At 53.1% G+C, this 26,279-nt stretch overlaps 1 protein-coding gene across 1 annotated transcript in view; it reads left to right on the forward strand.

The window, feature by feature from the left end:
- Positions 1-2,105: 2,105 nt before the first annotated feature.
- serinc4 (serine incorporator 4) overlaps positions 2,106-26,279 on the forward strand; it is a 40,137-nt gene continuing 15,963 nt past the window's right edge. The window contains exons 1-4 of the mRNA XM_085972427.1: positions 2,106-2,658; positions 10,223-10,390; positions 12,652-12,830; positions 21,334-21,413. Of these exons, the coding sequence (XP_085828553.1) occupies positions 2,632-2,658; positions 10,223-10,390; positions 12,652-12,830; positions 21,334-21,413 (454 nt within the window). The 5' untranslated portion in view covers positions 2,106-2,631. The remainder of the gene's footprint in view (positions 2,659-10,222; positions 10,391-12,651; positions 12,831-21,333; positions 21,414-26,279) is intronic.

The following is a 26,279-nucleotide window of genomic DNA, read 5'->3' on the forward strand; positions in this document are numbered from 1 at the left end:
TGAAGCAGAGACTGTCAACGTTTAAGAATAGGTTCGAGGGGTGGTTAAAGGAAAGGGGAATAAAGGGATGTGGGATTAGGACTGATCATGTGGAAAATAAACACCAACATGGGCTGATTGGGCCTGTTTCCATGTTGTAATTTCTATGTAATTCTATACACAGCCATGTCATAGAGGGACCTCTGCAGGTATATGGTTACAGAGGGACCACTTCATGTATCCACAGTCATAAATGGATCCCATTATCTGCACATAGTCATAGATGGTCCTCATATATATGCAGTCATAGATATGTGTGCATATCCATTCACAATTCCTCAGATAATGAAGCAAGACCTGGACAACATCCAGGTTTGGGTTGATAATTGGCAAGTAACATTCAACACAAGTGCCAGGCAATGACCATCTCCCCTTGACATTCAACGGCATTGCCAACAGCGAATCCCCCACCATCAACATCCTGGGGGTCACAATTGACCAGAAACTCAACTGGACCAGCCACATAAATACTGTGGCTACTAGAACAGGTCAGAGGCTGTGACTCACCTCCTGACTCCCCACAGCTTCTCCATCTACAAGGCACAAGTCAGGAGTGTGATGGAATACTCTCCACTTGCCTGGATGAGTGCAGCTCCAACACTCAAGAAGCTCGAGACCATCCAGGACAAAGCAGCCCGCTTGATTGGCACCCCATCCACCACCTTAAACATTCACTCCCTCCACCACCGGCGCACCGTGGCTGCAGTGTCTACCATCTACAAGATGCACTGCAGTAACTCGCCAAGGCTTCTTCGGCAACACCTCCCAAACCCGCGACCTCCACCACCTAGAAGGACAAGGGCAGCAGGCACATGGGAACACCACCACCTCCAAGTCACACACCATCCTGACTTGGAAATATATTGGTCGTTCCTTCATCGTCGCTGGGTCAAAATCCTGGAACTCCCTCCCTAACAGCACTGTGGGAGCACCTTCACCACACGGACTGCAGCGGTTCAAGAAGGCGGATCACCACCAGCTTCGCAAGGGTGATTAGGGACGGGCAATAAATGCCGGCCTTGCCAGCAACGCCCACATCCTGGGAATGAATTTAAAAAAGGATTGATTGCCTTGTCTAGTCATAGATGGGACCCTTTGTTTATGCGGTTTTAAAATGCCGTTGTCCAGAAAGTTTCCTGTCCATTTTTTAGTTGTGAAATGAGCAGGTCCCCTGTACCAGGTGGGACTGGGGCGAGGCGGGACAGACTGGAGGAGGGGCACAGACTGGAGGAGGGGCTGACAGACTGGAGGAGGGGCACTGACAGACTGGAGGAGGGGCACAGACTGGAGGAGGGGCTGACAGACGAGGAGGGGCACTGACAGATTGGAGGAGGGGCCAACAGACTGGAGGAGGAGCACAGACTGGAGGAGGGGCACAGACTGGAGGAGGGGCACGACAGACTGGAGGAGGGGCACAGACAGACTGGAGGATGGGCACAGACTGGAGGAGGGGCTGACAGACTGGAGGAGGGGCACAACAGACTGGAGGAGGGGCTGACAGACTGGAGGAGGGGCACAGACAGACTGGAGGAGGGGCACAGACAGACTGGAGGAGGGGCACAGACAGACTGGAGGAGGGGCTGACAGACTGGAGGAGGGGCTGACAGACTGGAGGAGGGGCACAGACAGACTGGAGGAGGGGCACAGACAGACTGGAGGAGGGGCACAACAGACTGGAGGAGGGGCTGACAGACTGGAGGAGGGGCACAGACAGACTGGAGGAGGGGCACGACAGACTGGAGGAGGGGCACAGACAGACTGGAGGAGGGGCCGACAGACTGGAGGAGGGGCACAGACTGGAGGAGGGGCACAGACTGGAGGAGGGGCCGACAGACTGGAGGAGGGGCACGACAGACTGGAGGAGGGGCACAGACAGACTGGAGGAGGGGCCGACAGACTGGAGGAGGGGCTGACAGACTGGAGGAGGGGCACAGACAGACTGGAGGAGGGGCACGACAGACTGGAGGAGGGGCACAGACAGACTGGAGGAGGGGCCGACAGACTGGAGGAGGGGCCGACAGACTGGAGGAGGGGCCGACAGACTGCAGGAGGGGCACAGACAGACTGCAGGAGGGGCACAGATAGAGCTGGAACTTGGCTCCAGTTCCTTCATGGGGCAAGTGAGACCAGGGGCAGAACGATGTGATTTCAGGATCGATTCCTCCCTGTGTTGTCTATCAGTCAACCTCCAGGTCATTGCTGTAGCTGAGGGTTTTAAAGTGTTTGTTCCAAGGTCTATTTCCATCCGTTAAGAGGGGTTTAAAGGGCCTCAAAGGATTTGCAGTTAATCACTTTTTAATGCTGGGTTGGCACAGTTTAGACATTCCAACTGAAAGATCAGGATCTGCCCACATCACATCTTCACTGAGCAGAAACCTGTCGAGCCTTAAAACCTTTTCATCGAAAGCTGCATGTGGTTAATTGGAGTTTGAAGTCTAAATTTAAAAGGTTGTGAATTTTGCGGTGCTTCACTGCAGCATGCTGTTGGGGTTCCCAAGACTTCACGGCCCCTTACAAAGGAGCCAAGGGCTTGTTCGGGGTGCGTTTGACCTGTGGGTGCCCTGATCTCGGACCGCTCCAGTTTGAGGAGGAATGTGTGAGCGCAGCTTTCGAGCACAGGTAAGGACATCGGGGTAGACGGTGGGCTCGGAGGGGGAGCTGGTGCTTTCGTTGAGCAGCCGGGTGAAGGACCCACAGTGCGAGACAGCTCCGAGGATGGAGAGAGCAAAGGGGGCGATCAGGCGGTAGAGGTGAAGAGGAAGAGGAGACTGAGGGAGGCGGCGAGGGCCATAGTCTTGGGAAAGAATGGGTTAGAGTCAGAGATGGTAGGACACTGAGTAGTGCAGAGGAACAGAGGGACCTTGGAGTGCATGTCCACAGATCCCTGAAGGTAGCAGGACAGGTAGATAAGGTGGTTAAGAAGGCATATGGGATACTTTTCTTTATTAGCTGAGGCATAGAATATAAGGGCAGGGAGGTTATGCTTGAACTGTATAAAACACTAGTTAGGCCACAGCTAGAATACTGTGTACAGTTCTGGTCACCACATTACAGGAAGGATGTGATTGCACTAGAGAGGGTACAGAGGAGATTTACGAGGATGTTGCCTGGGGCAGTATTGAGGGAGCGCCGCACTGTTGGAGGGGCAGTACTGAGGGAGCGCCGCACTGTCGGAGGGGCAGTGCTGAAGGAGCGCCGCACTGTCGGAGGGGCAGTACTGAGGGAGCGCTGCACTGTCGGAGGGGCGGTACTGAGGGAGCGCCGCACTGTCGGAGGGGCAGTACTGAGGGAGCGCTGCACTGTCGGATGGGCAGTACTGAGGGAGTGCTGCACTGTCGGAGGGGCAGTGCTGAAGGAGCGCCGCACTGTCGGAGGGGCAGTACTGAGGGAGCGCTGCACTGTCGGATGGGCAGTACTGAGGGAGCGCTGCACTGTCGGATGGGCAGTACTGAGGGAGCGCTGCACTGTCGGATGGGCAGTACTGAGGGAGTGCTGCACTGTTGGTGGTGCGTCTTTCGGATGGGACGTTAAACCGTGCCCTTGTCTGCTCTCTCAGGTGGATGTAAAAGACCCCATGGCACTATTTCGAAGAAGGACAGGGGGAGTTACCTCCGGTGTCCTGGGGCCAATATTTATCCCTCAACCAACATCACTAAAAACAGATTATCTAGTCATTATCACATTGCTGTTTGTGGGACCTTGCTGTGCGCAAATTGGCTGCCGCGTTTCCTACATTACAACAGTGACTACACTTCAAAAAGTACTTCATTGGCTGTAAAGCGGGTTGGGACGTCCTGAGGTGGTGAAAGGCGCTGGAGCACAGTTCTGTTCTCCATACTACGAAAAGTATAGAAAGTGGCACTGGAGAAGGTGGAAAAAACAGATTGACAAGGATGATACCAGAATGGAGAGGTTATAACTATCAGGAAAGACTAAACAGACTGGGGCTCTTTTCTCTGGAACAGAGACGGCCGAGGGGTGACCTGATCGAGGTCTTCAAAATTATGAAAGGGTTTGATGGGTAGATGTAGAGAAGATGTTTCCACTTGTGGGGAGTCCAAAACTCGGGGGCCATAAATATAAGATAGTCACTAATAAATCCAATCGGGAATACGGGAGAAACTTCTTCACCCAGAGAGTGGTGAGAATGTGGAACTCGCTGCCACAGGGAGTGGTTGAGGCCAATAGTATACATACATTTAAGGGGAAGCTGGATAAACTTACGAGGGAGAAAGGAATAGAAAGAAAAGGAAATAGAAAGATTTGCATTTCTATAGCGCCTTTCACGACCACCAGACGTCCCAAAGCGTTTTACAGCCAATGAAGTGTTTTTTTTGAAGTGTAGTCACTGTTGTGATGTAGGTTATGTTGATGAAGTGAGATAAAGAGGGGCAGGAGGAGGCTGGTGTGGAGCATAAACACCGGCACGGACCAGTTGGGCCGAATAGCCTGTTTCTGTGCTGTAAATCTATGTAATTCTGTGTAAGTTCTCTATTTCTTTGCAGAGTTTCTGGTTTATTTCAGTGACAATTCTCTCGTTAACATCGACTGATTCTCGCCATCTGGTGGCTCAATGGGATAGTGCGCCTTCCAGCGCAGACTCGAACCAGACGGACTGAATTGCCCAGCTTCGATCTCCGACCAGTGCTGATGAGCTGACCTCAGCTGATGCAGCATTAGGGGCTGTGGCATCAGAGGCTGCGCCCCAGGGTGAGGGAGGGTGCGTTTGTTGTAGTTCTCGCTCCAGCGTGTGGGGTGAGGACAGCACCAAACCACGTCCACCTGTGCTCAAGTGGTCTTCCCATCACTCACACTAATCCAACGCAGGAAGGTATGCAACTTGGGTTATCAGTGGCCATGGAAACTGTACCCCAGTGAGAGTCGGCACCTTCAGGAACTGTACCCCAGTGAGAGTCAGCACCTTCAGGAACTGTACCCCAGTGAGAGTCGGCACCTTCAGGAACTGTACCCCAGTGAGAGTCAGCACCTTCAGGAACTGTACCCCAGTGAGAGTCAGCACCTTCAGGAACTGTACCCCAGTGAGAGTCAGCACCTTCAGGAACTGTACCCCAGTGAGAGTCGGCACCTTCAGGTACTCTACTCCAGTGAGAGTCAGCACCTCCAGGAACTGTACCCCAGTGAGAGTCAGCACCTTCAGGAACTGTACCCCAGTGAGAGTCAGCACCTTCAGGAACTGTACCCCAGTGAGAATCAGCACCTTCAGGAACTGTACCCCAGGGAGAGTCAGCACCTTCAGGAACTGTACCCCAGTGAGAGTCAGCACCTTCAGGACCTGTACCCCAGTGAGAGTCGGCACCTTCAGGAACTGTACCCCAGTGAGAGTCGGCACCTTCAGGAACTGTACCCCAGTGAGAGTCGGCACCTTCAGGAACTGTACCCCAGTGAGAGTCGGCACCTTCAGGAACTGTACCCCAGTGAGAGTTGGCACCTTCAGGAAATGTACCCCAGTGAGAGTCAGCACCTTCAGGAACTGTATCCCAGTGAGAGTCAGCACCTTCAGGAACTGTACCCCAGTGAGAGTCAGCACCTTCAGGAACTGTACCCCAGTGAGAGTCGGCACCTTCAGGAACTGTACCCCAGTGAGAGTCGGCACCTTCAGGAACTGTACCACAGTGAGAGTCAGCACCTTCAGGAACTGTACCCCAGTGAGAGTCAGCACCTCCAGGAACTGTACCCCAGTGAGAGTCAGCACCTTCAGGAACTGTACCCCAGTGAGAGTCAGCACCTTCAGGAACTGTACCCCAGTGAGAGTCAGCACCTTCAGGACCTGTACCCCAGTGAGAGTCAGCACCTTCAGGAATTGTCCCCCAGTGAGAGTCGGCACCTTCAGGAACTGTACCCCAGTGAGAGTCAGCACCTTCAGGAACTGTACCCCAGTGAGAGTCTGCACCTTCAGGAACTGTACCCCAGTGAGAGTCAGCACCTTCAGGAACTGTACCCCAGTGAGAGTCAGCGCCTTCAGGAACCGTACCCCAGTGAGAGTCAGCACCTTCAGGAACTGTACCCCAGTGAGAGTCAGCACCTTCAGGAACTGTACCCCAGAGAGAGCACCTTCAGGAACTGTACCCCAGTGAGAGTCAGCACCTTCAGGAACTGTACCCCAGTGAGAGTCGGCACCTTCAGGAACTGTACCCCAGTGAGAGTCAGCACCTTCAGGAACTGTACCCCAGTGAGAGTCGGCACCTTCAGGAACTGTACCCCAGTGAGAGTCAGCAGCTTCAGGAACTGTACCCCAGTGAGAGTCGGCACCTTCAGGAACTGTACCCCAGTGAGAGTCAGCACCTTCAGGAACTGTACCCCAGTGAGAGTCAGCACCTTCAGGAACTGTACCCCAGTGAGAGTCAGCACCTTCAGGAACTGTACCCCAGTGAGAGTCAGCACCTTCAGGAACTGTACCCCAGTGAGAGTCAGCACCTTCAGGAACTGTACCCCAGAGAGAGTCAGCACCTTCAGGAACTGCACCCCAGTGAGAGTCAGCACCTTCAGGAACTGTACCCCAGTGAGAGTCAGCACCTTCAGGAGCTGTACCCCAGTGAGAGTCAGCACCTTCAGGAACTGTACGCCAGTGAGAGTCAGCACCTTCAGGAACTGTACCCCAGTGAGAGTCAGCACCTTCAGGAACTGTACCCCAGTGAGAGTCAGCACCTTCAGGAACTGTACCCCAGTGAGAGTCAGCACCTTCAGGAACTGTACCCCAGTGAGAGTCAGCACCTTCAGGAACTGTACCCCAGTGAGAGTCAGCACCTTCAGGAACTGTACCCCAGTGAGAGTCAGCACCTTCAGGAACTGTACCCCAGTTAGAGTCAGCAGCTTCAGGAACTGTACCCCAGTGAGAGTCAGCACCTTCAGGAATTGTACCCCAGTGAGAGTCAGCACCTTCAGGAACTGTACCCCAGTGAGAGTCGGCACCTTCAGGAACTGTACCCCAGTGAGAGTCAGCACCTTCAGGAACTGTACCCCAGTGAGAGTCGGCACCTTCAGGAACTGTACCCCAGTGAGAGTCAGCACCTTCAGGAACTGTACCCCAGTGAGAGTCAGCACCTTCAGGAACTGTACCCCAGTGAGAGTCAGCACCTTCAGGAACTGTACCCCAGTGAGAGTCAGCACCTTCAGGAACTGTATCCCAGTGAGAGTCAGCACCTTCAGGAACTGTACCCCAGTGAGAGTCAGCACCTTCAGGAACTGTACCCCAGTGAGAGTCGGCACCTTCAGGAACTGTACCCCAGGGAGAGACAGCACCTTCAGGAACTGTACCCCAGTGAGAGTCAGCACCTTCAAGAACTGTACCCCAGTGAGAGTCAGCACCTTCAGGAACTGTACCCCAGTGAGAGTCTGCACATTCAGGAACCGTACCCCAGTGAGAGTCAGCACCTTCAGAACTGTTCCCCAGTGAGAGTCAGCACCTTCAGGAACTGTACCCCAGTGAGAGTCAGCACCTTCAGGAACTGTACCCCAGAGAGAGTCAGCACCTGGGGAACTGTACCCCAGTGAGAGTCAGCACCTTCAGGAACTGTACCCCAGTGAGAGTCAGCACCTTCAGGAACTGTACCCCAGTGAGAGTCAGCACCTTCAGGAACTGTACCCCAGTGAGAGTCAGCACCTTCAGGAACTGTACCCCAGTGAGAGTCAGCGCCTTCAGGAACTGTACCCCAGTGACAGTCAGCACCTTCAGGAACTGTACCCCAGTGAGAATCAGCACCTTCAGGAACTGTACCCCAGTGAGAGTCAGCACCTTCAGGAACTGTACCCCAGTGAGAGTCAGCACCTTCAGGAACTGTACCCCAGTGAGAGTCAGCACCTTCAGGAGCTGTACCCCAGTGAGAGTCAGCACCTTCAGGAACTGTACCCCAGTGAGAGTCAGTACCTTCAGGAACTGTACCCCAGTGAGAGTCAGCACCTTCAGGAACTGTACCCCAGTGAGAGTCAGCACCTTCAGGAACTGTACCCCAGTGAGAGTCGGCGCCTTCAGGAGAGGAGAAAATAAGAGATTGAATTATCTGAATTCATACAGAAGGTAGCAGGACAGGTAGAGAAGGTGGTTAAGAAGGCACACGGGATACTTTCCTTTATTAGCCGAGGCACAGAATTAAAGAGCAGGGGGGTTATGCTTGAACTGTAGAAAACACTAGTTAGGCCGCAGCTAGAGTACTGCGTGCAGTTCTGGTCACCACATTACAGGAAGGATGTGATTGCACTAGAAAGGGTGCAGAGGAGATTTACGAGGATGTGGCCTGGGCTGGGGAATTTTAGCTATGAGGAAAAACTGGATAGGCTGGGCTTGTTTTCTTTAGAACAAAGGAGGCTGAGGGGAGATTGAATTGAGGTGTATAAAATTATGAGGGGCCTAGATAGAGTGGACAGGGAGGACCTATTTCCCTGAGCAGAGAGGTCAATAATCAGGGGGCTTAGATTTAAAATAATTGGTAGAAGGATTAGAGGGGAGTTGAGGAAAACCCCTCATCAGCCGGTACAGACACAATGGGCCAAATGGCCTCCAACTGTGCTGTACATTTCTCTCATTCTGTGATTCTACGATCCTGACCACAGTTCAGCATCAAATGATCAAACTCGCTCAGTGAGTCCACAGGATGAGAGACTTGGATATGGAAAGTATCACACTGGTCCTGTTAGAGGCTGAGGCATAATGTTGGGATAGTGTAGAGGGAGCTTTACTCTGTATCTAACCCGTGCTGTACCTGCCCTGGGAGTGTTTGATGGGACAGTGTAGAGGGAGCTTTACTCTGTATCTAACCCGTGCTGTACCTGCCCTGGGAGTGTTTGGCGGGACAGTGTAGAGGGAGCTTTACTCTGTATCTAATCCGTGCTGTACCTGCCCTGGGAGTGTTTGATGGGACAGTGTAGAGGGAGCTTTACTCTGTATCTAACCCGTGCTGTACCTGCCCTGGGAGTGTTTGATGGGACAGTGTAGAGGGAGCTTTACTCTGTATCTAACCCGTGCTGTACCTGCCCTGGGAGTGTTTGATGGGACAGTGTAGAGGAAGCTTTACTCTGTATCTAACCCGTGCTGTACCTGCCCTGGGAGTGTTTGATGGGACAGTGTAGAGGGAGCTTTACTCTGTATCTAACCCGTGCTGTACCTGCCCTGGGAGTGTTTGATGGGACAGTGTAGAGGGAGCTTTACTCTGTATCTAACCCGTGCTGTACCTGCCCTGGGAGTGTTTGATGGGACAGTGTAGAGGGAGCCTTACTCTGTATCTAACCCGTGCTGTACCTGCCCTGGGAGTGTTTGATGGGACAGTGTAGAGGGAGCCTTACTCTGTATCTAACCCGTGCTGTACCTGCCCTGGGAGTGTTTGATGGGACAGTGTAGAGGGAGCTTTACTCTATATCTAACCCCGTGCTGTACCTGCCCTGGGAGTGTTTGATGGGACAGTGTAGAGGGAGCTTTACTCTGTACCTAACCCGTGCTGTACCTGCCCTGGGAGTGTTTGATGGGACAGTGTAGAGGGAGCTTTACTCTGTATCTAACCCATGCTGTACCTGCCCTGGGAGTGTTTGATGGGACAGTGTAGAGGGAGCTTTACTCTGTACCTAACCCGTGCTGTACCTGCCCTGGGAGTGTTTGATGGGACAGTGTAGAGGGAGCCTTACTCTGTATCTAACCCATGCTGTACCTGCCCTGGGAGTGTTTGATGGGACAGTGTAGAGGGAGCTTTACTCTGTACCTAACCCGTGCTGTGCCTGCCCTGGGAGTGTTTGATGGGACAGTGTAGAGGGAGCTTTACTCTGTATCTAACCCATGCTGTACCTGCCCTGGGAGTGTTTGATGGGACAGTGTCGAGGGAGCTTTACTTGTATCTAACCCGTGCTGTACCTGCCCTGGGAGTGTTTGATGGGACAGTGTCGAGGGAGCTTTACTCTGTATCTAACCCGTGCTGTACCTGCCCTGGGAGTGTTTGATGGGACAGTGTAGAGGGAGCTTTACTCTGTATCTAACCCGTGCTGTACCTGCCCTGGGAGTGTTTGATGCTGACACTGGGTGCTGACTGCCCTCATCTTGATGAACAAAAAATTCACCAAAATCATTGTAAAAGAGTGGAGAGGGCAGTGACAGGCTGGACATTCTAGGGAGCGTCTGTTTCCAGGTTAATCATTGCACGGTGTCTCCTGTAACCTGCTGTCCCATTTATTTCTGCCCCAGATCTGCTGCTGCTGCGGGCCATCTCCCTGCTCGCTGTGCTGCTCCTTTTTCCCAGGCATTAAGGTGTCGTCTGGGACCCGATTGATGTACACACTGTATCACATCGTCAGCTCTACCGGCTGCTGCCTGATGCTGTCCAGAACCGTCGCAGAATCAGTGAGGGAGAGTGTAAGTAGGAACCCTGGGCTCACATCAACCTGCGAACTAAAACCTGCTGGGTACCTTGTCTATCAGCGTGGCTCCATTAACATCCCTCCATGGCCTCGCCCCTCCCTATCTCTGTAACCTCCTCCAGCCCTACAACCCTCCCTATCTCTGTAACCTCCTCCAGCCCTACAACCCTCCCTACCTCTGTAACCTTCTCCAGCCCCTACAACCCTCCCTATCTCTGTAACCTCCTCCAGCCCTACAACCCTCCCTATCTCTGTAATCTCCTCCAGCCCCTACAACCCTCCCTATCTCTGTAACCTCCTGCAGCCCCTACAACCCTCCCTATCTCTGTAACCTCCTCCAGCCCTACAACCCTCCCTATCTCTGTAACCTCCTCCAGCCCTACAACCCTCCCTATCTCTGTAACCTCCTCCAGCCCCTACAACCCTCCCTATCTCTGTAACCTCCTCCAGCCCCTGCAACCCTCCCTATCTCTGTAACCTCCTCCAGCCCCTACAACCCTCCCTATCTCTGTAACCTCCTCCAGCCCCTACAACCCTCCCTATCTCTGTAACCTCCTCCAGCTCCTACAACCCTCCCTATCTCTGTAACCTCCTCCAGCCCCTACAACCCTCCCTATCTCTGTAACCTCCTCCAGCCCCTACAACCCTCCCTATCTCTGTAACCTCCTCCAGCCCCTACAACCCTCCCTATCTCTGTAACCTCCTCCAGCCCCACAACCCTCCCTATCTCTGTAACCTCCTCCAGCCCCTACAACCCTCCCTATCTCTGTAACCTCCTCCAGCCCCACAACCCTCCCTATCTCTGTAACCTCCTCCAGCCCCACAACCCTCCCTATCTCTGTAACCTCCTCCAGCCCCCACAACCCTCCCTATCTCTGTAACCTCCTCCAGCCCCACAACCCTCCCTATCTCTGTAACCTCCTCTAGCCCCTACAGTCCTCCCTATCTCTGTAACCTCCTCCAGCCCCACAACCCTCCCTATCTCTGTAACCTCCTCCAGCCCCACAACCCTCCCTATCTCTGTAACCTCCTCCAGCCCTACAACCCTCCCTATCTCTGTAACCTCCTGCAGCCCCAACAACACTCCCTATCTCTGTAACCTCCTCCAGCCCCTACAACCCTCCCTATCTCTGTAACCTCCTCCAGCCCCCACAACCCTCCCTATCTCTGTAACCTCCTCCAGCCCCTACAACCCTCCCTATCTCTGTAACCTCCTCCAGCCCCTACAACCCTCCCTATCTCTGTAACCTCCTCCAGCCCCCACAACCCTCCCTATCTCTGTAACCTCCTCCAGCCCTACAACCCTCCGAGATCTCTGCGCTCCTCCAATTTTGGCCTCTTGACCAGCCCTGATTTTATTCGCCCCACCATTGGCAGCCGTGCCTTCAGCTGCCCGGGCCCTCAGCTCTGGAATTCCCTCCCTAAACCTTGCTACCTCTCTCTCCTCCTTAAGACGCTCCTTAAAACCTACCTCTTCGACCAAGCTTGTGGTCACCTGTCCTAATATCTCTTTATGTGACTCGTGTCAGATTTTGTTTTATAATCGCTCCTGTGAAGCTCCTCGGGAGGTTTTACTACATTAAAGGCGCTATATAAATGCACGTTGTTGCTGCTGTTGTTTAAGGGCCACAATTCCAGCCCATGTCTTGGTCAAGGTCCACTCTGGGGACTGCTCTACCGTTGAGTGGGAGCTGCACCCGGTGAGCTCCTGGTCTCACTCAGGCCGCTGTGGTCAGTTACCGTGTGAAGGTCGCGCCCTGACCACAGGGAGAGGAAACCACAGGCCCCAAAGGTTCCCTTTTAATGGGGCCTCTCACTGGGATTAACTGTCCGCCAGTAACATTCCTTCACCTTCTTTTGCTGGAGGACAAGAAAAGGAGAGGGAGGAGATTAAATGGGTGGGTAGAGTCTGTGATAGGGGAGAGTGTACACGGGCTGTGGGAGGAGATTAAATGGGTGGGTAGAGTCTGTGATAGGGGAGAGTGTACACGGGCTGTGGGAGGAGATTAAATGGGTGGGTAGAGTCTGTGATAGGGGAGAGTGTACATGGGCTGTGGGAGGAGATTAAATGGGTGGGTAGAGTCTGTGATAGGGGAGAGTGTACACGGGCTGTGGGAGGAGATTAAATGGGTGGGTAGAGTCTGTGATAGGGGAGAGTGTACACGGGCTGTGGGAGGAGATTAAATGGGTGGATAGAGTCCATGATAGGGGAGAGTGTACATGGGCTGTGTTTGACTCTTTTCCCTTCTGTTTTAGGTGCCTTTCTTTGGAATGTTCTGTGATCAGCTGCAGCCTGGCTCCGACTGTGACATGTTAATCGGATATTCGGCCGTGTACAGGGTCTGCTTTGGAACGGCCTGCTTCTACCTGTTGCTGTGTGTGTTCCTCCTCAACGTCAAGTCCAGTCGAGATTTCAGGGCTCTGATTCACAACGGGTAACTGGAATACGATATCTCTCAAAGTCACACTGACCAATCAACTCACACACACACTGGCCAATCAATGCACTGACCAATCAATGCACTGACCAATTAACACACACACATACACTGACCAATCAATGCACTGACCAATCAACACACACACACACACTGACCAATCAATGCACTGACCAATCAACTCACACACACACACTGGCCAACCAATGCACTAGCCAATCAACGCACTGACCAATCAATGCACTGACCAATCAACACACACACATACACTGACCAATCAATGCACTGACCAATCAACGCACTGACCAATCAATGCACTGACCAATCAACACACACACATACACTGACCAATCAACGCACTGACCAATCAACACACACACATACACTGACCAATCAATGCACTGACCAATCAACGCACTGACCAATCAATGCACTGACCAATCAACACACACACATACACTGACCAATCAATGCACTGACCAATCAACACACACACACACACACACACTAACCAATCAACACACACTCTGATCAATCAATGCGCCCACACGGAAGCCTATTGGATGTGAGTCCACAGTATTAAACTGAACCTAATTTATCAATGCCCAGCAGCCTCACTGAAAGGTCTACATATCGACAGGAGCAAATCTAAGAACCTGAACCCAATGCTTTTCTCAGCTTATGGTTAAGGCACAAGTTTGGGGATTTCTGCCTCCTTTTGATCAGATGTTTCTTCTGCCTACAGGTGGCACGGTGCTGATACATGGAATGCAAAGTGACCTGCACCTGTTGCTCTGTCCCAGTGTTTCTCACTCACCGTGCTCTGTCCCAGTGTTTCTCAATCACTGTGCTCTGTCCCAGTGTTTCTCACTCACTGTGCTCTGTCCCGGTGTTTCTCACTCACTGTGCTCTGTCCCACTGTTTCTCAGTCACCGCGCTCTGTCCCACTGTTTCTCACTCACTGTGCTCTGTCCCAGTGGTTCTCAGTCACCGTACTCTGTCCCAGTGTTTCTCACTCGCTGTGCTCTGTCCCACTGTTTCTCATTCACTGTGCTCTGTCCCACTGTTTCTCAGTCACCGTGCTCTGTCGCAGTGTTTCTCACTCACTGTGCTCTGTCCCAGTGTTTCCCACTCACTGTGCTCTGTCCCAGTGTTTCTCACTCACTCTGCTCTGTCCCAGTGTTTCTCACTCACTGTGCTCTGTCCCACTGTTTCTCAGTCACCGCGCTCTGTCCCACTGTTTCTCACTCACTGTGCTCTGTCCCAGTGTTTCCCAGTCACTGTGCTCTGTCCCAGTGTTTCTCACTCACTGTGCTCTGTCCCAGTGTTTCTCACTCACTGTGCTCTGTCCCACTGTTTCTCAGTCACCGTGCTCTGTCCCACTGTTTTTCACTCACTGTGCTCTGTCCCAGTGTTTCCCAGTCACTGTGCTCTGTCCCAGGGTTTCTCACTCACTGTGCTCTGTCCCACTGTTTCTCACTCACTGTGCTCTGTCCCAGTGTTTCTCGCTCACTGTGCTCTGTCCCACTGTTTCTCAGTCACCGTGCTCTGTCCCACTGTTTCTCACTCACTGTGCTCTGTCCCAGTGTTTCCCAGTCACTGTGCTCTGTCCCAGTGTTTCTCACTCACTGTGCTCTGTCCCAGTGTTTCTCACTCACTGTGCTCTGTCCCACTGTTTCTCAATCACTGTGCTCTGTCCCAGTGTTTCTCACTCACTTTGCTCTGTCCCAGTGTTTCTCACTCACTGTGCTCTGTCCCAGTGTTTCTCACTCACTGTGCTCTGTCCCAGTGTTTCTTACTCATTGTGCTCTGTCCCACTGTTTCTCACTCACTGTGCTCTGTCCCAGTGTTTCTCACTCACTGTTCTCTGTCCCAGTGTTTCTCACTCACTGTGCTCTGTCCCAGTGTTTCTCACTCACTGTGCTCTGTCCCAGTGTTTCTCACTCACTGTGCTCTGTCCCGGTGTTTCTCACTCACTGTTCTCTGTCCCAGTGTTTCTCACTCACTGTGCTCTGTCCCAGTGTTTCTCACTCACTGTGCTCTGTCCCAGTGTTTCTCACTCACTGTGCTCTGTCCCGGTGTTTCTCACTCACTGTGCTCTGTCCCAGTGTTTCTCACTCACTGTGCTCTGTCCCAGTGTTTCTCACTCACTGTGCTCTGCCCCAGTGTTTCTCAGTCGCTGTGCTCTGTCCCAGTGTTTCTCACTCAGTGTTCTGTCCCAGTGTTTCTCACTCACTGTGCTCTGTCCCAGTGCTTCTCACTCACTGTGCTCTGTCCCAGTGTTGCTCACTCACCGTGCTCTGTCCCAGTGTTTCTCACTCACTGTGCTCAGTCCCAGTATTTCTCACTCACTGTGCTGTGTCCCAGTGTTTCTCACTCACTGTGCTCTGTCCCAGTGTTTCTCACTCACCGTGCTCTGTCCCAGTGTTTCTCACTCACTGTCTCTGTCCCAGTGTTTTTCACTCACTGTGCTCTGTCCCAGTGTTGCTCACTCACCGTGCTCTGTCCCAGTGTTTCTCACTCGCTGTGCTCTGTCCCACTGTTTCTCACTCACTGTGCTCTGTCCCAGTGTTTCTCACTCACCGTGCTCTGTCCCAGTGTTTCTCGATCACCGTGTTCTGTCCCAGTGTTTCTCACTCACTGTGCTCTGTTCCAGTGTTTCTCACTCACTGTGCTCTGTCCCAGTGTTTCTCACTCACCGTGCTCTGTCCCAGTGTTTCTCACTCACTGTGCTCTGTCCCACTGTTTCTCACTCACTGTGCTCTGTCCCACTGTTTCTCACTCACTGTGCTCTGTCCCAGTGTTTCTCACTCACTGTGCTCTGTCCCAGTGTTTCTCACTCACTGTGCTCTGTCCCAGTGTTTATCACCCACTGTGCTCTGTCCCACTGTTTCTCACTCACTGTGCTCTGTCCCAGTGTTTCTCACTCACTGTGCTCTGTCCCAGTGTTTCTCACCCACTGTGCTCTGTCCCAGTGTTTCTCACTCACTGTGCTCTGTCCCAGTGTTTCTCACTCACTGTGCTCTGTCCCAGTGTTTCTCACTCACCGTGCTCTGTCCCAGTGTTTCTCACTCACCGTGCTCTGTCCCATTGTTTCTCACTCACTGTGCTCTGTCCCAGTGTTTCTCACTCACTGTGCTCTGTCGCAGTGTTTCTCACCCACTGTGCTCTGTCCCACTGTTTCTCACTCACTGTGCTCCGTCCCAGTGTTTCTCACTCACTGTGCTCTGTCCCACTGTTTCTCACTCACTGTGCTCTGTCCCACTGTTTCTCACTCACCGTGCTCTGTCCCACTGTTTCTCACTCACTGTGCTCTGTCCCAGTGTTTCTCACTCACTGTGCTCTGTCCCAGTGTTTCCCACTCACTGTGCTCTCTCCCACTGTTTCTCAGTCACTGTGCTCTGTCCCAGTGTTTCTCAGTCACCGTGCTCCGTCCCACTGTTTCTCACTCGCCGTGCTCTGTCCCAGTGTTTCTCACTCACAGTGCTCTGTCCCAGTGTTTCTCACTCACCGTGCTCTGTCCCAGTGTTTCTCACTCACTGTGCTCTGTCCCAGTGTTTCCCACTCACTGTGCTCTGTCCCAGTGTTTCTCACTCACTCTGTTCTGTCCCAGTGTTTCTCACTCACTGTGCTCTGTCCCACTGTTTCTCAGTCACCGTGCTCTGTCCCACTGTTTCTCACTCACTGTGCTCTGTCCCAGTGTTTCCCAGTCACTGTGCTCTGTCCCAGTGTTTCTCACTCACTGTGCTCTGTCCCAGTGTTTCTCACTCACTGTGCTCTGTCCCACTGTTTCTCAATCACTGTGCTCTGTCCCAGTGTTTCTCACTCACTTTGCTCTGTTCCAGTGTTTCTCACTCACTGTGCTCTGTCCCAGTGTTTCTCACTCACTGTGCTCTGTCCAGTGTTTCTTACTCATTGTGCTCTGTCCCAGTGTTTCTCACTCACTGTGCTCTGTCCCAGTGTTTCTCACTCACTGTTCTCTGTCCCACTGTTTCTCACTCACTGTACTGTGTCCCACTGTTTCTCACTCACTGTGCTCTGTCCCGGTGTTTCTCACTCACTGTGCTCTGTCCCAGTGTTTCTCACTCACTGTGCTCTATCCCAGTGTTTCTCACTCACTGTGCTCTGCCCCAGTGTTTCTCAGTCAATGTGCTCTGTCCCAGTGTTTCTCACTCAGTGTTCTGTCCCAGTGTTTCTCACTCACTGTGCTCTGTCCCAGTGTTTCTCACTCACTGTGCTCTGTCCCAGTGTTGCTCACTCACCGTGCTCTGTCCCAGTGTTTCTCACTCACTGTGCTCTGTCCCAGTGTTTCTCACTCACTGTGCTCTGTCCCAGTGTTTCTCACTCACCGTGCTCTGTCCCAGTGTTTCTCACTCACTGTCTCTGTCACAGTGTTTCTCACTCACTGTGCTCTGTCCCAGTGTTGCTCACTCACCGTGCTCTGTCCCAGTGTTACTCACTGTGCTCTGTCCCACTGTTTCTCACTCACTGTGCTCTGTCCCAGTGTTTCTCACTCACCGTGCTCTGTCCCAGTGTTTCTCGCTCTCCGTGTTCTGTCCCAGTGTTTCTCAGTCACTGTGCTCTGTCCCAGTGTTTCTCACTCAGTGTTCTGTCCCAGTGTTTCTCACTCACTGTGCTCTGTCCCAGTGTTTCTCACTCACTGTGCTCTGTCCCAGTGTTGCTCACTCACCGTGCTCTGTCCCAGTGTTTCTCACTCACTGTGCTCTGTCCCAGTATTTCTCACTCACTGTGCTCTGTCCCAGTGTTTCTCACTCACTGTGCTCTGTCCCAGTGTTTCTCACTCACCGTGCTCTGTCCCAGTGTTTCTCACTCACTGTCACTGTCCCAGTGTTTCTCACTCACTGTGCTCTGTCCCAGTGTTGCTCACTCACCGTGCTCTGTCCCAGTGTTACTCACTGTGCTCTGTCCCACTGTTTCTCACTCACTGTGCTCTGTCCCAGTGTTTCTCACTCACCGTGCCCTGTCCCAGTGTTTCTCGCTCACCGTGTTCTGTCCCAGTGTTTCTCACTCACTGTGCTCTGTTCCAGTGTTTCTCACTCACTGTGCTCTGTCCCAGTGTTTCTCACTCACCGTGCTCTGTCCCAGTGTTTCTCACTCACTGTGCTCTGTCCCACTCTTTCTCATTCACTGTGCTCTGTCCCAGTGTTTCTCACTCACTGTGCTCTGTCCCAGTGTTTCTCACTCACTGTGCTCTGTCCCAGTGTTTCTCACCCACTGTGCTCTGTCCCACTGTTTCTCACTCACTGTGCTCTGTCCCAGTGTTTCTCACTCACCGTGCTCTGTCCCAGTGTTTCTCACTCACCGTGCTCTGTCCCAGTGTTTCTCACTCACCGTGCTCTGTCCCAGTGTTTCTCACTCACCGTGCTCTGTCCCAGTGTTTCTCACTCACTGTGCTCTGTCCCAGTGTTTCTCACTCACTGTGCTCTGTCCCAGTGTTTCTCACCCACTGTGCTCTGTCCCACTGTTTCTCACTCACTGTGCTCTGTACCAGTGTTTCTCACTCACTGTGCTCTGTCCCACTGTTTCTCACTCACTGTGCTCTGTCCCAGTGTTTCTCACTCACTGTGCTCTGTCCCACTGTTTCTCACTCACTGTGCTCTGTCCCACTGTTTCTCACTCACTGTGCTCTGTCCCAGTGTTTCTCACTCACTGTGCTCTGTCCCAGTGTTTCCCACTCACTGTGCTCTGTCCCACTGTTTCTCACTCACTGTGCTCTGTCCCAGTATTTCTCAGTCACCGTGCTCCGTCCCACTGTTTCTCACTCACCGTGCTCTGTCCCAGTGTTTCTCACTCACAGTGCTCTGTCCCAGTGTTTCTCACTCACCGTGCTCTGTCCCAGTGTTTCTCACTCACAGTGCTCTGTCCCAGTGTTTCTCACTCACTGTGCTCTGTCCCAGTGTTTCTCACTCACTGTGCTCTGTCCCACTGTTTCTCAGTCACCGTGCTCTGTCCCACTGTTTCCCAGTCACTGTGCTCTGTCCCAGTGTTTCCCAGTCACTGTGCTCTGTCCCAGTGTTTCTCACTCACTGTGCTTTGTCCCACTGTTTCTCACTCACTGTGCTCTGTCCCAGTGTTAGTCACTCACTGTGCTCTGTCCCAGTGTTTCTCACTCACTGTGCTCTGTCCCACTGTTTCTCACTCACTGTGCTCTGTCCCAGTGTTTCTCACTCACTGTGCTCTGTCCCAGTGTTTCCCACTCACTGTGCTCTGTCCCAGTGTTTCTCACTCAGTCTGCTCTGTCCCAGTGTTTCTCACTCACTGTGCTCTGTCCCACTGTTTCTCAGTCACCGTGCTCTGTCCCACTGTTTCTCACTCACTGTGTTCTATCCCAGTGTTTCCCAGTCACTGTGCTCTGTCCCAGTGTTTCTCACTCACTGTGCTCTGTCCCAGTGTTTCTCACTCACTGTGCTCTGTCCCACTGTTTCTCAATCACTGTGCTCTGTCCCAGTGTTTCTCACTCACTGTGCTCTGTCCCAGTGTTTCCCAGTCACTGTGCTCTGTCCCAGGGTTTCTCACTCACCGTGCTCTGTCCCGGTGTTTCTCACTCACTGTGCTCTGTCCCAGTGTTTCTCACTCACTGTGCCCTGTCCCAGTGTTTCTCACTCACTGTGCTCTGCCCCAGTGTTTCTCAGTCACTGTGCTCTGTCCCAGTGTTTCTCACTCTGTTCTGTCCCAGTGTTTCTCACTCACTGTGCTCTGTCCCAGTGTTTCTCACTCACTGTGCTCTGTCCCAGTGTTGCTCACTCACCGTGCTCTGTCCCAGTGTTTCTCACTCACTGTGCTCTGTCCCAGTATTTCTCACTCACTGTGCTCTGTCCCAGTGTTTCTCACTCACTGTGCTCTGTCCCAGTGTTTCTCACTCACCGTGCTCTGTCCCAGTGTTTCTCACTCACTGTCTCTGTCCCAGTGTTTCTCACTCACTGTGCTCTGTCCCAGTGTTGCTCACTCACCATGCTCTGTCCCAGTGTTTCTCACTCACTGTGCTCTGTCCCACTGTTTCTCAGTCACTCTGCTCTGTCCCAGTGTTTCTCACTCACCGTGCTCTGTCCCAGTGTTTCTCGCTCACCGTGTTCTGTCCCAGTGTTTCTCACTCACTGTGCTCTGTTCCAGTGTCTCTCACTCACTGTGCTCTGTCCCAGTGTTTCTCACTCACCGTGCTCTGTCCCAGTGTTTCTCACTCACTGTGCTCTGTCCCACTGTTTCTCACTCACTGTGCTCTGTCCCACTGTTTCTCACTCACTGTGCTCTGTCCCAGTGTTTCTCACTCACTGTGCTCTGTCCCAGTGTTTCTCACTCACTGTGCTCTGTCCCAGTGTTTCTCACCCACTGTGCTCTGTCCCACTGTTTCTCACTCACTGTGCTCTGTCCCAGTGTTTCTCACTCACTGTGCTCTGTCCCAGTGTTTCTCACCCACTGTGCTCTGTCCCAGTGTTTCTCACTCACTGTGCTCTGTCCCAGTGTTTCTCACTCACTGTGCTCTGTCCCAGTGTTTCTCACTCACCGTGCTCTGTCCCAGTGTTTCTCACTCACCGTGCTCTCTCCCAGTGTTTCTCACTCACTGTGCTCTGTCCCAGTGTTTCTCACTCACCGTGCTCTGTCCCAGTGTTTCTCACCCACTGTGCTCTGTCCCACTGTTTCTCACTCACTGTGCTCTGTCCCAGTGTTTCTCACTCACTGTGCTCTGTCCCACTGTTTCTCACTCACTGTGCTCTGTCCCAGTGTTTCTCACTCACTGTGCTCTGTCCCACTGTTTCTCACTCACTGTGCTCTGTCCCACTGTTTGTCACTCACTGTGCTCTGTCCCAGTGTTTCTCATTCACTGTGCTCTGTCCCACTGTTTCTCACTCACTGTGCTCTGTCCCAGTGTTTCCCACTCACTATGTTCTGTCCCACTGTTTCTCACTCACTGTGCTCTGTCCCACTGTTTCTCGCTCACTGTGCTCTGCCCCACTGTTTCTCGCTCACTGTGCTCTGTCCCAGTGTTGCTCACTCACTGTGCTCTGTCCCAGTGTTGCTCACTCACTGTGCTCTGTCCCAGTGTTCCTCACTCACTGTGCTCTGTCCCAGTGTTGCTCACTCACTGTGCTCTGTCCCAGTGTTCCTCACTCACTGTGCTCTGTCCCAGTGTTTCTCGCTCACTGTGCTCTGTCCCAGTGTTTCTCGCTCACCGTGCTCTGTCCCAGTGTTTCTCACTCACTGTGCTCTGTCCCAGTGTTTCTCACTCACTGTGCTCTGTCCCACTGTTTCTCACTCACCGTGCTCTGTCCCAGTGTTTCTCACTCACTGTTCTCTGCCCCAGTGTTTCTCACTCACTGTGCTCTGTCCCAGTGTTTCTCACTCACTGTGCTCTGTCCCAGTGTTTCTCAGTCACCGTGCTCTGTCCCAGTGTTTCTCACTCTCTGTGCTCTGTCCCACTGTTTCTCACTCACTGTGCTCTGTCCCAGTGTTTCTCAGTCACCGTGCTGCTCTCTTTCTCCAGGTTCTGGTTTCTGAAGTTCCTGATCCTAGTCGGGATTTCTGCTGCAGCGTTTTTCATTCCGGATGAATCATTCCTTCACGGTGAGTGAAATGAAAAAAGCATTCCCCCAATTTCCTCCTCCCCTCTTCGGAGTTCCAGAACATTCTTCCAGACTTGATTGTGTCCCAGTTACATGGAATCATAGAACAGTACAGCGCAGAAGGAGGCCATTCGGCCCATTGAGTCAGCGCTGGCTGTCTCGGAGAGCAATAGCCCACCGGATAGCCCCCTCCCCAAACCTCCTCTAAGCTCCATATCTTCCTCTGCCTGATTCGCCCTCCCGACTCCCAGCCTGTGGATCTCCTCCTCTGCTCTTTTAACCCTCTTTATTTCACTGTGAAAATTGCTAGCCGTTTTGGTGTTAATTTCCCCCTTTCTTTTTGGACAAGATTGTGCAGGGATGAAAAAGAATTTATTAAATGGTCTGTTTTTTCTTGTGTGGCTTATAGCTACAGGTTAAACAGTCGTGTGTTTTTAAAATGCATAGGAGGAGGCGCGTGTGGAGCATAAACACCAGCATGGACCCGTTGTGCTGAATGGTCTGTTTCTGTGCTGTACATTCCATGTAATAATTGGATTTTAAAGCTGCAAGTTGCTGTAATGTCAACTGACATCCACCAGATGGCAGGGAAGTACCACAAACTCAACCAGTTTGTCTCCAAACCCCTTTTCCCCTCCTCATACCTGAAGCTGCTGCCCCGCTCCCTGGGGTCCAGTACCACAGGTTGCACACAGCTGAGACCAGGGAAATCAGCACCTGCCCTGCCCACCTCACCTGCCCTGCCCACCTCACCTGTCCACATCACCTGCCCTGCCCACCTCACCTGCCCACCTCACCTGCCCACCCCACCTGCCCTGCCCACCTGCCCTGCCCACATCACCTGTCCACCTGCCCTGCCCACCCCACCTGCCCTGCCCACCTCACCTGCCCACCTCACCTGCCCTGCCCACCTCACCTGCCCACCTCACCTGCCCACCTCACCTGCCCTGCCCACCTCACCTGCCCTGCCCACCTCACCTGCCCACCTCACCTGCCCTGCCCACCTCACCTGCCCACCTCACCTGCCCTGCCCACCTGCCCTGCCCACCTCACCTGCCCACCTCACCTGTCCACATCAGCTGCCCTGCCCACCCCACCGGCCCACCTCACCTGTCCACCTCACCTGTCCACATCACCTGCCCTGCCCACCTCACCTGCCCTGCCCACCTCACCTGCCCACCTCACCTGCCCTGCCCACCTCACCTGCCCACCTCACCTGCCCTGCCCACCTCACCTGCCCTGCCCACCTCACCTGCCCTGCCCACCTCACCTGCCCACCTCACCTGCCCTGCCCACCTCATCTGCCCTGCCCACCTCACCTGCCCACCCCACCTGCCCTGCCCACCTCACCTGCCCACCTGCCCTGCCCACCTCACTTGTCCACATCAGCTGCCCTCCCCACCCCATCTGCCCACCTCACCTGTCCACATCACCTGCCCTGCCCACCTCACCTGCCCTGCCCACCTCACCTGCCCTGCCCACCTCACCTGCCCTGCCCACCTTACCTGCCCTGCCCACCTCACCTGCCCACCTCACCTGCCCACCTCATCTGCCCACGTCAATCGCTGGTCTGTGCTGTTAGCTGGATCCCAGGGTGCTGCAATTACCCTCAGTGCCCATTGGTTCCAGCGCTGGATCATTATCCAGAGACCCCTCCTCCCTCCTGGAAAGTGTTTGCATCTGTGTCAGCCGTGGCTCAGTAGGCAGCACTCTCGCCTGAGTCAGAGGGTTGTGGGTTCAAGTCCCACTCCAGCGACTTGAGCACAAAAATCTAGGCTGACACTTCAGTGCAGTACTGAGGGAGCGCCGCACTGTCAGAGGTGCTGTCTTTCAGATGAGATGTTAACCCGAGGCCCCGTCTGTCCTCTCAGGTGGATGTAAAAGATCCCACGGCACTATTGGAAGAAAAGCAGGGGCGTTCTCTCCAGTGTCCTGGCCAATATTTATCCCTCAACCAACATCTGGTCATTATCACTATTTGGATTGTGGGAGCTTGCTGTGCACAAATTGGCTGCTGTGTTTCTGACATTACAACAGTGACTACACTTCAAAAAGTACTTCACTGGCTGTAAAGTGCTTTGGGACGTCCTGAGGTTGTGAAAGGGTTAGAAATGCAAGTTCTCTTTGACTGCTGGATGAGAACAAGATTAGGCTTCACTGTGGTGCCCCCCAAGGTCAAATAGCCTGGCAACACCCACTCGCAAAGCACTGGTGTGAAGAATGGGGGAGGGGGGGTGTCTCCCAGCACCTGAGGAACGATAACCCCAAGGGGTCTTCAGAAAGGAAAAAAGTGGTCAAAGGTAAACGGAACACCAGCCCACATGGAGATTCCGTTTCACGATAGACTGAAATCAGCTCCAGGATAAAAGTCCACTTGGTTTCTAGCTGTGGATAAGGCGCAGGTCACTTTAAAGTTCAAGTGGTTTCTGTGGGAGCCTAACTGAGGAATGTGTGTTATCGGGAGATTCGGGCTGCTCACTGATGTTTATCAACATCGATGGAGGGAACGTGGGGGGCATCTAACACCACCTTGGCCCTGCGACCAGGGAATGCATCACAGGAGCTGGTGGAGTGATGAGAAACAGTCAAGGACTTTTATCCCTGTGTGTCCCCGGTTTTCCTCTCTTAAGGCGCTGGCTTTAATGGGATGGATGGTTTCCACGGACACCGAATGCTCTCACTCAAATGGCCTGCTTTTACCTTTGAGCCCAGATGGTGAGAGGCATCCTGCTATTCCACCGCAGGGAGCATCACACCAGAATCCAATTCCTGTCCTCTCCTGATGCCTGTGCACTTTCAGTGGGAGTCAGGAACTCTGACTGATTCTTTCCCCAATCCCTAATCCAGGAACACTCAAGATTGTAACTGAGATCACAAGGATCTGTGCTGGGGCCTCAACTATTCACTATATTTATTAATGACTTAGATAACACAACAGAGAGTCGTATATCCAAGTTTGCCGATGACACAAAGTTTGGTGACATAGTAAGTAGTGTAAACAGGAGCATAAAATTACAAAGAGACATTGAAAGATTGAGTGAGTGGGCGGAACTGTGGCAGGTGGATTTCGGGTAAGTGTGAGGTCATCCATTTGGGACCAAAAAAAGGATGGATCGGAGTATTATTTAAATGGTGACAGGCTTGGAACAGCGGAGGTCCAAAGAGATTTAGACGTCCATGTACACAGATCACTAAAATGTAGTAGTCAGGTGCCAAAAATAATCAAAAAGGCTAATGGAATGTTAGCCTTTATAACGAGGGGTAGTTTATAAAGGGCAGGACGTTTTGCTGCAGCTATACAAAGCCCCGGTCTGACCACATCCGGAGCGCTGTGTACGGTTCTGGGCACCGCACATCAGGAAGGATACATCGGCCTCGGAAGGAGCGCAGCGCAGATTCACCAGAATGATACCCGGGGCTCCGAGGATTAGATTATGGAGGAGATTATTTTTTATCCACACCTTTGTTTTGGCCTTTCCCCCCCCCCCTTTTTTTTCTCTCTCTCTGGCAGCTGTCTCCCATTCTGCCAGCGCATTTCACACCTAATCTAGAGCTGTCTTTTGTCTCCACTAGTCCTATCACCATCTCGTCTCGTTTTGAATACCTCTTAATGTCTCTTCACTTCTCTTTTGTTCTCTCCCAGCCTGGCCTCTCAATCTATTTCATTTCCTGTGCTTCTTTATTCTTGACAAAGGGTTCACCCGAAACGTTGACTCTATTTGTCTCCACGGATGTTGCCTGGCCTGCTGAGTTTTTCCAGCATTTTCTGTTGTTAGACCAGAATCAAACTTGGGCCTCTGGGTTTGATGTTGCAGTTCCCTATCGGATGGTGAATTCACCTGCCGAGCTTCTATCTAGACTCAGACACTTGAACAAAGTACAGGAAGAGGGTCGGTGTCTGTGGGACCCCGGGGGGAGTCAGTGCCTGTGGGACCCCGGGGGGGGGGTGTCTGTGGGACCCCAGGGGGGAGTCGGTGTCTGTGGGACCCCGGGTGGGGGGGGGGTCGGTGTCTGTGGGACCCTCTGGGGGAGTCAGTGTCTGTGGGACCCGGGGGGTGTCGGTGTCTGAGGGACCCCGGGGGGAGTCGGTGTCTGAGGGACCCTGGGGGGGGGTCGGTGTCTGTGGGACCCTCGGGGGGAGTCGGTGTCTGTGGGACCCCGGGGGGAGTCGCTCGGTGTCTGTGGGACCCCGGGGGGAGTCGCTCGGTGTCTGTGGGACCCTCGGGGGGAGTCGCTTGGTGTCTGTGGGACCGGGGCTTGTGAGAGGCGTGGTGGGTCTCTTGTTATCATTTCCCTGTGTGAATATCGCTGGTCTGAGTGAAGCAGGTACTCCTGGTGTGGGGGAATCGCAGGGATGGGAAGGTTCCAGTGAGACCGGCCCGAGGACGACGAGGGGGCCCAGGCTCGAAAATCTAGGACTGATTTCATGATGTTCTTCCCACCAGGAGGGATCGAGGTGTGGAATGGACTTGGGGAGGCGGGGGGCGGGGTGCAGGGAATCTCTGGCTATGATGATGGGGTTGGTTTCTGTAACGAGGGCACTGGGCTGGATAAAGTAAGACAGCCAAGACTAACCTGTGGAAACAATATCTCAGTGAGCGAGCGGTCAGACTGTGGAACAGGCTCCCGAGGGAGACGGTGGAAGCGGTTAGTATTGATTCATTCAATTGAAAAGTAGATCGATTTCTTTCAGAAAATAACATTTTGGGATGAAGTATCTGAGTATTTTGAGACATGATGTGTGGGGAGTGCAGTGAGCTCGGGGGGAACCGGTGACTCTGGACCTCTGGTTCCCAAAGCTCTCCCCCACTGGGGGTTTTCCTCGCCTCGTGTCTGGGTCTGTTGTAGACTCATTGATCGAGATTGA

The sequence above is a fragment of the Somniosus microcephalus genome, chromosome 32 (genome assembly GCF_052327205.1).
Source record: "Somniosus microcephalus isolate GS21.2 chromosome 32, FLI_Smic_1.0, whole genome shotgun sequence".
Taxonomy (NCBI): Eukaryota; Metazoa; Chordata; class Chondrichthyes; order Squaliformes; family Somniosidae; genus Somniosus; species Somniosus microcephalus.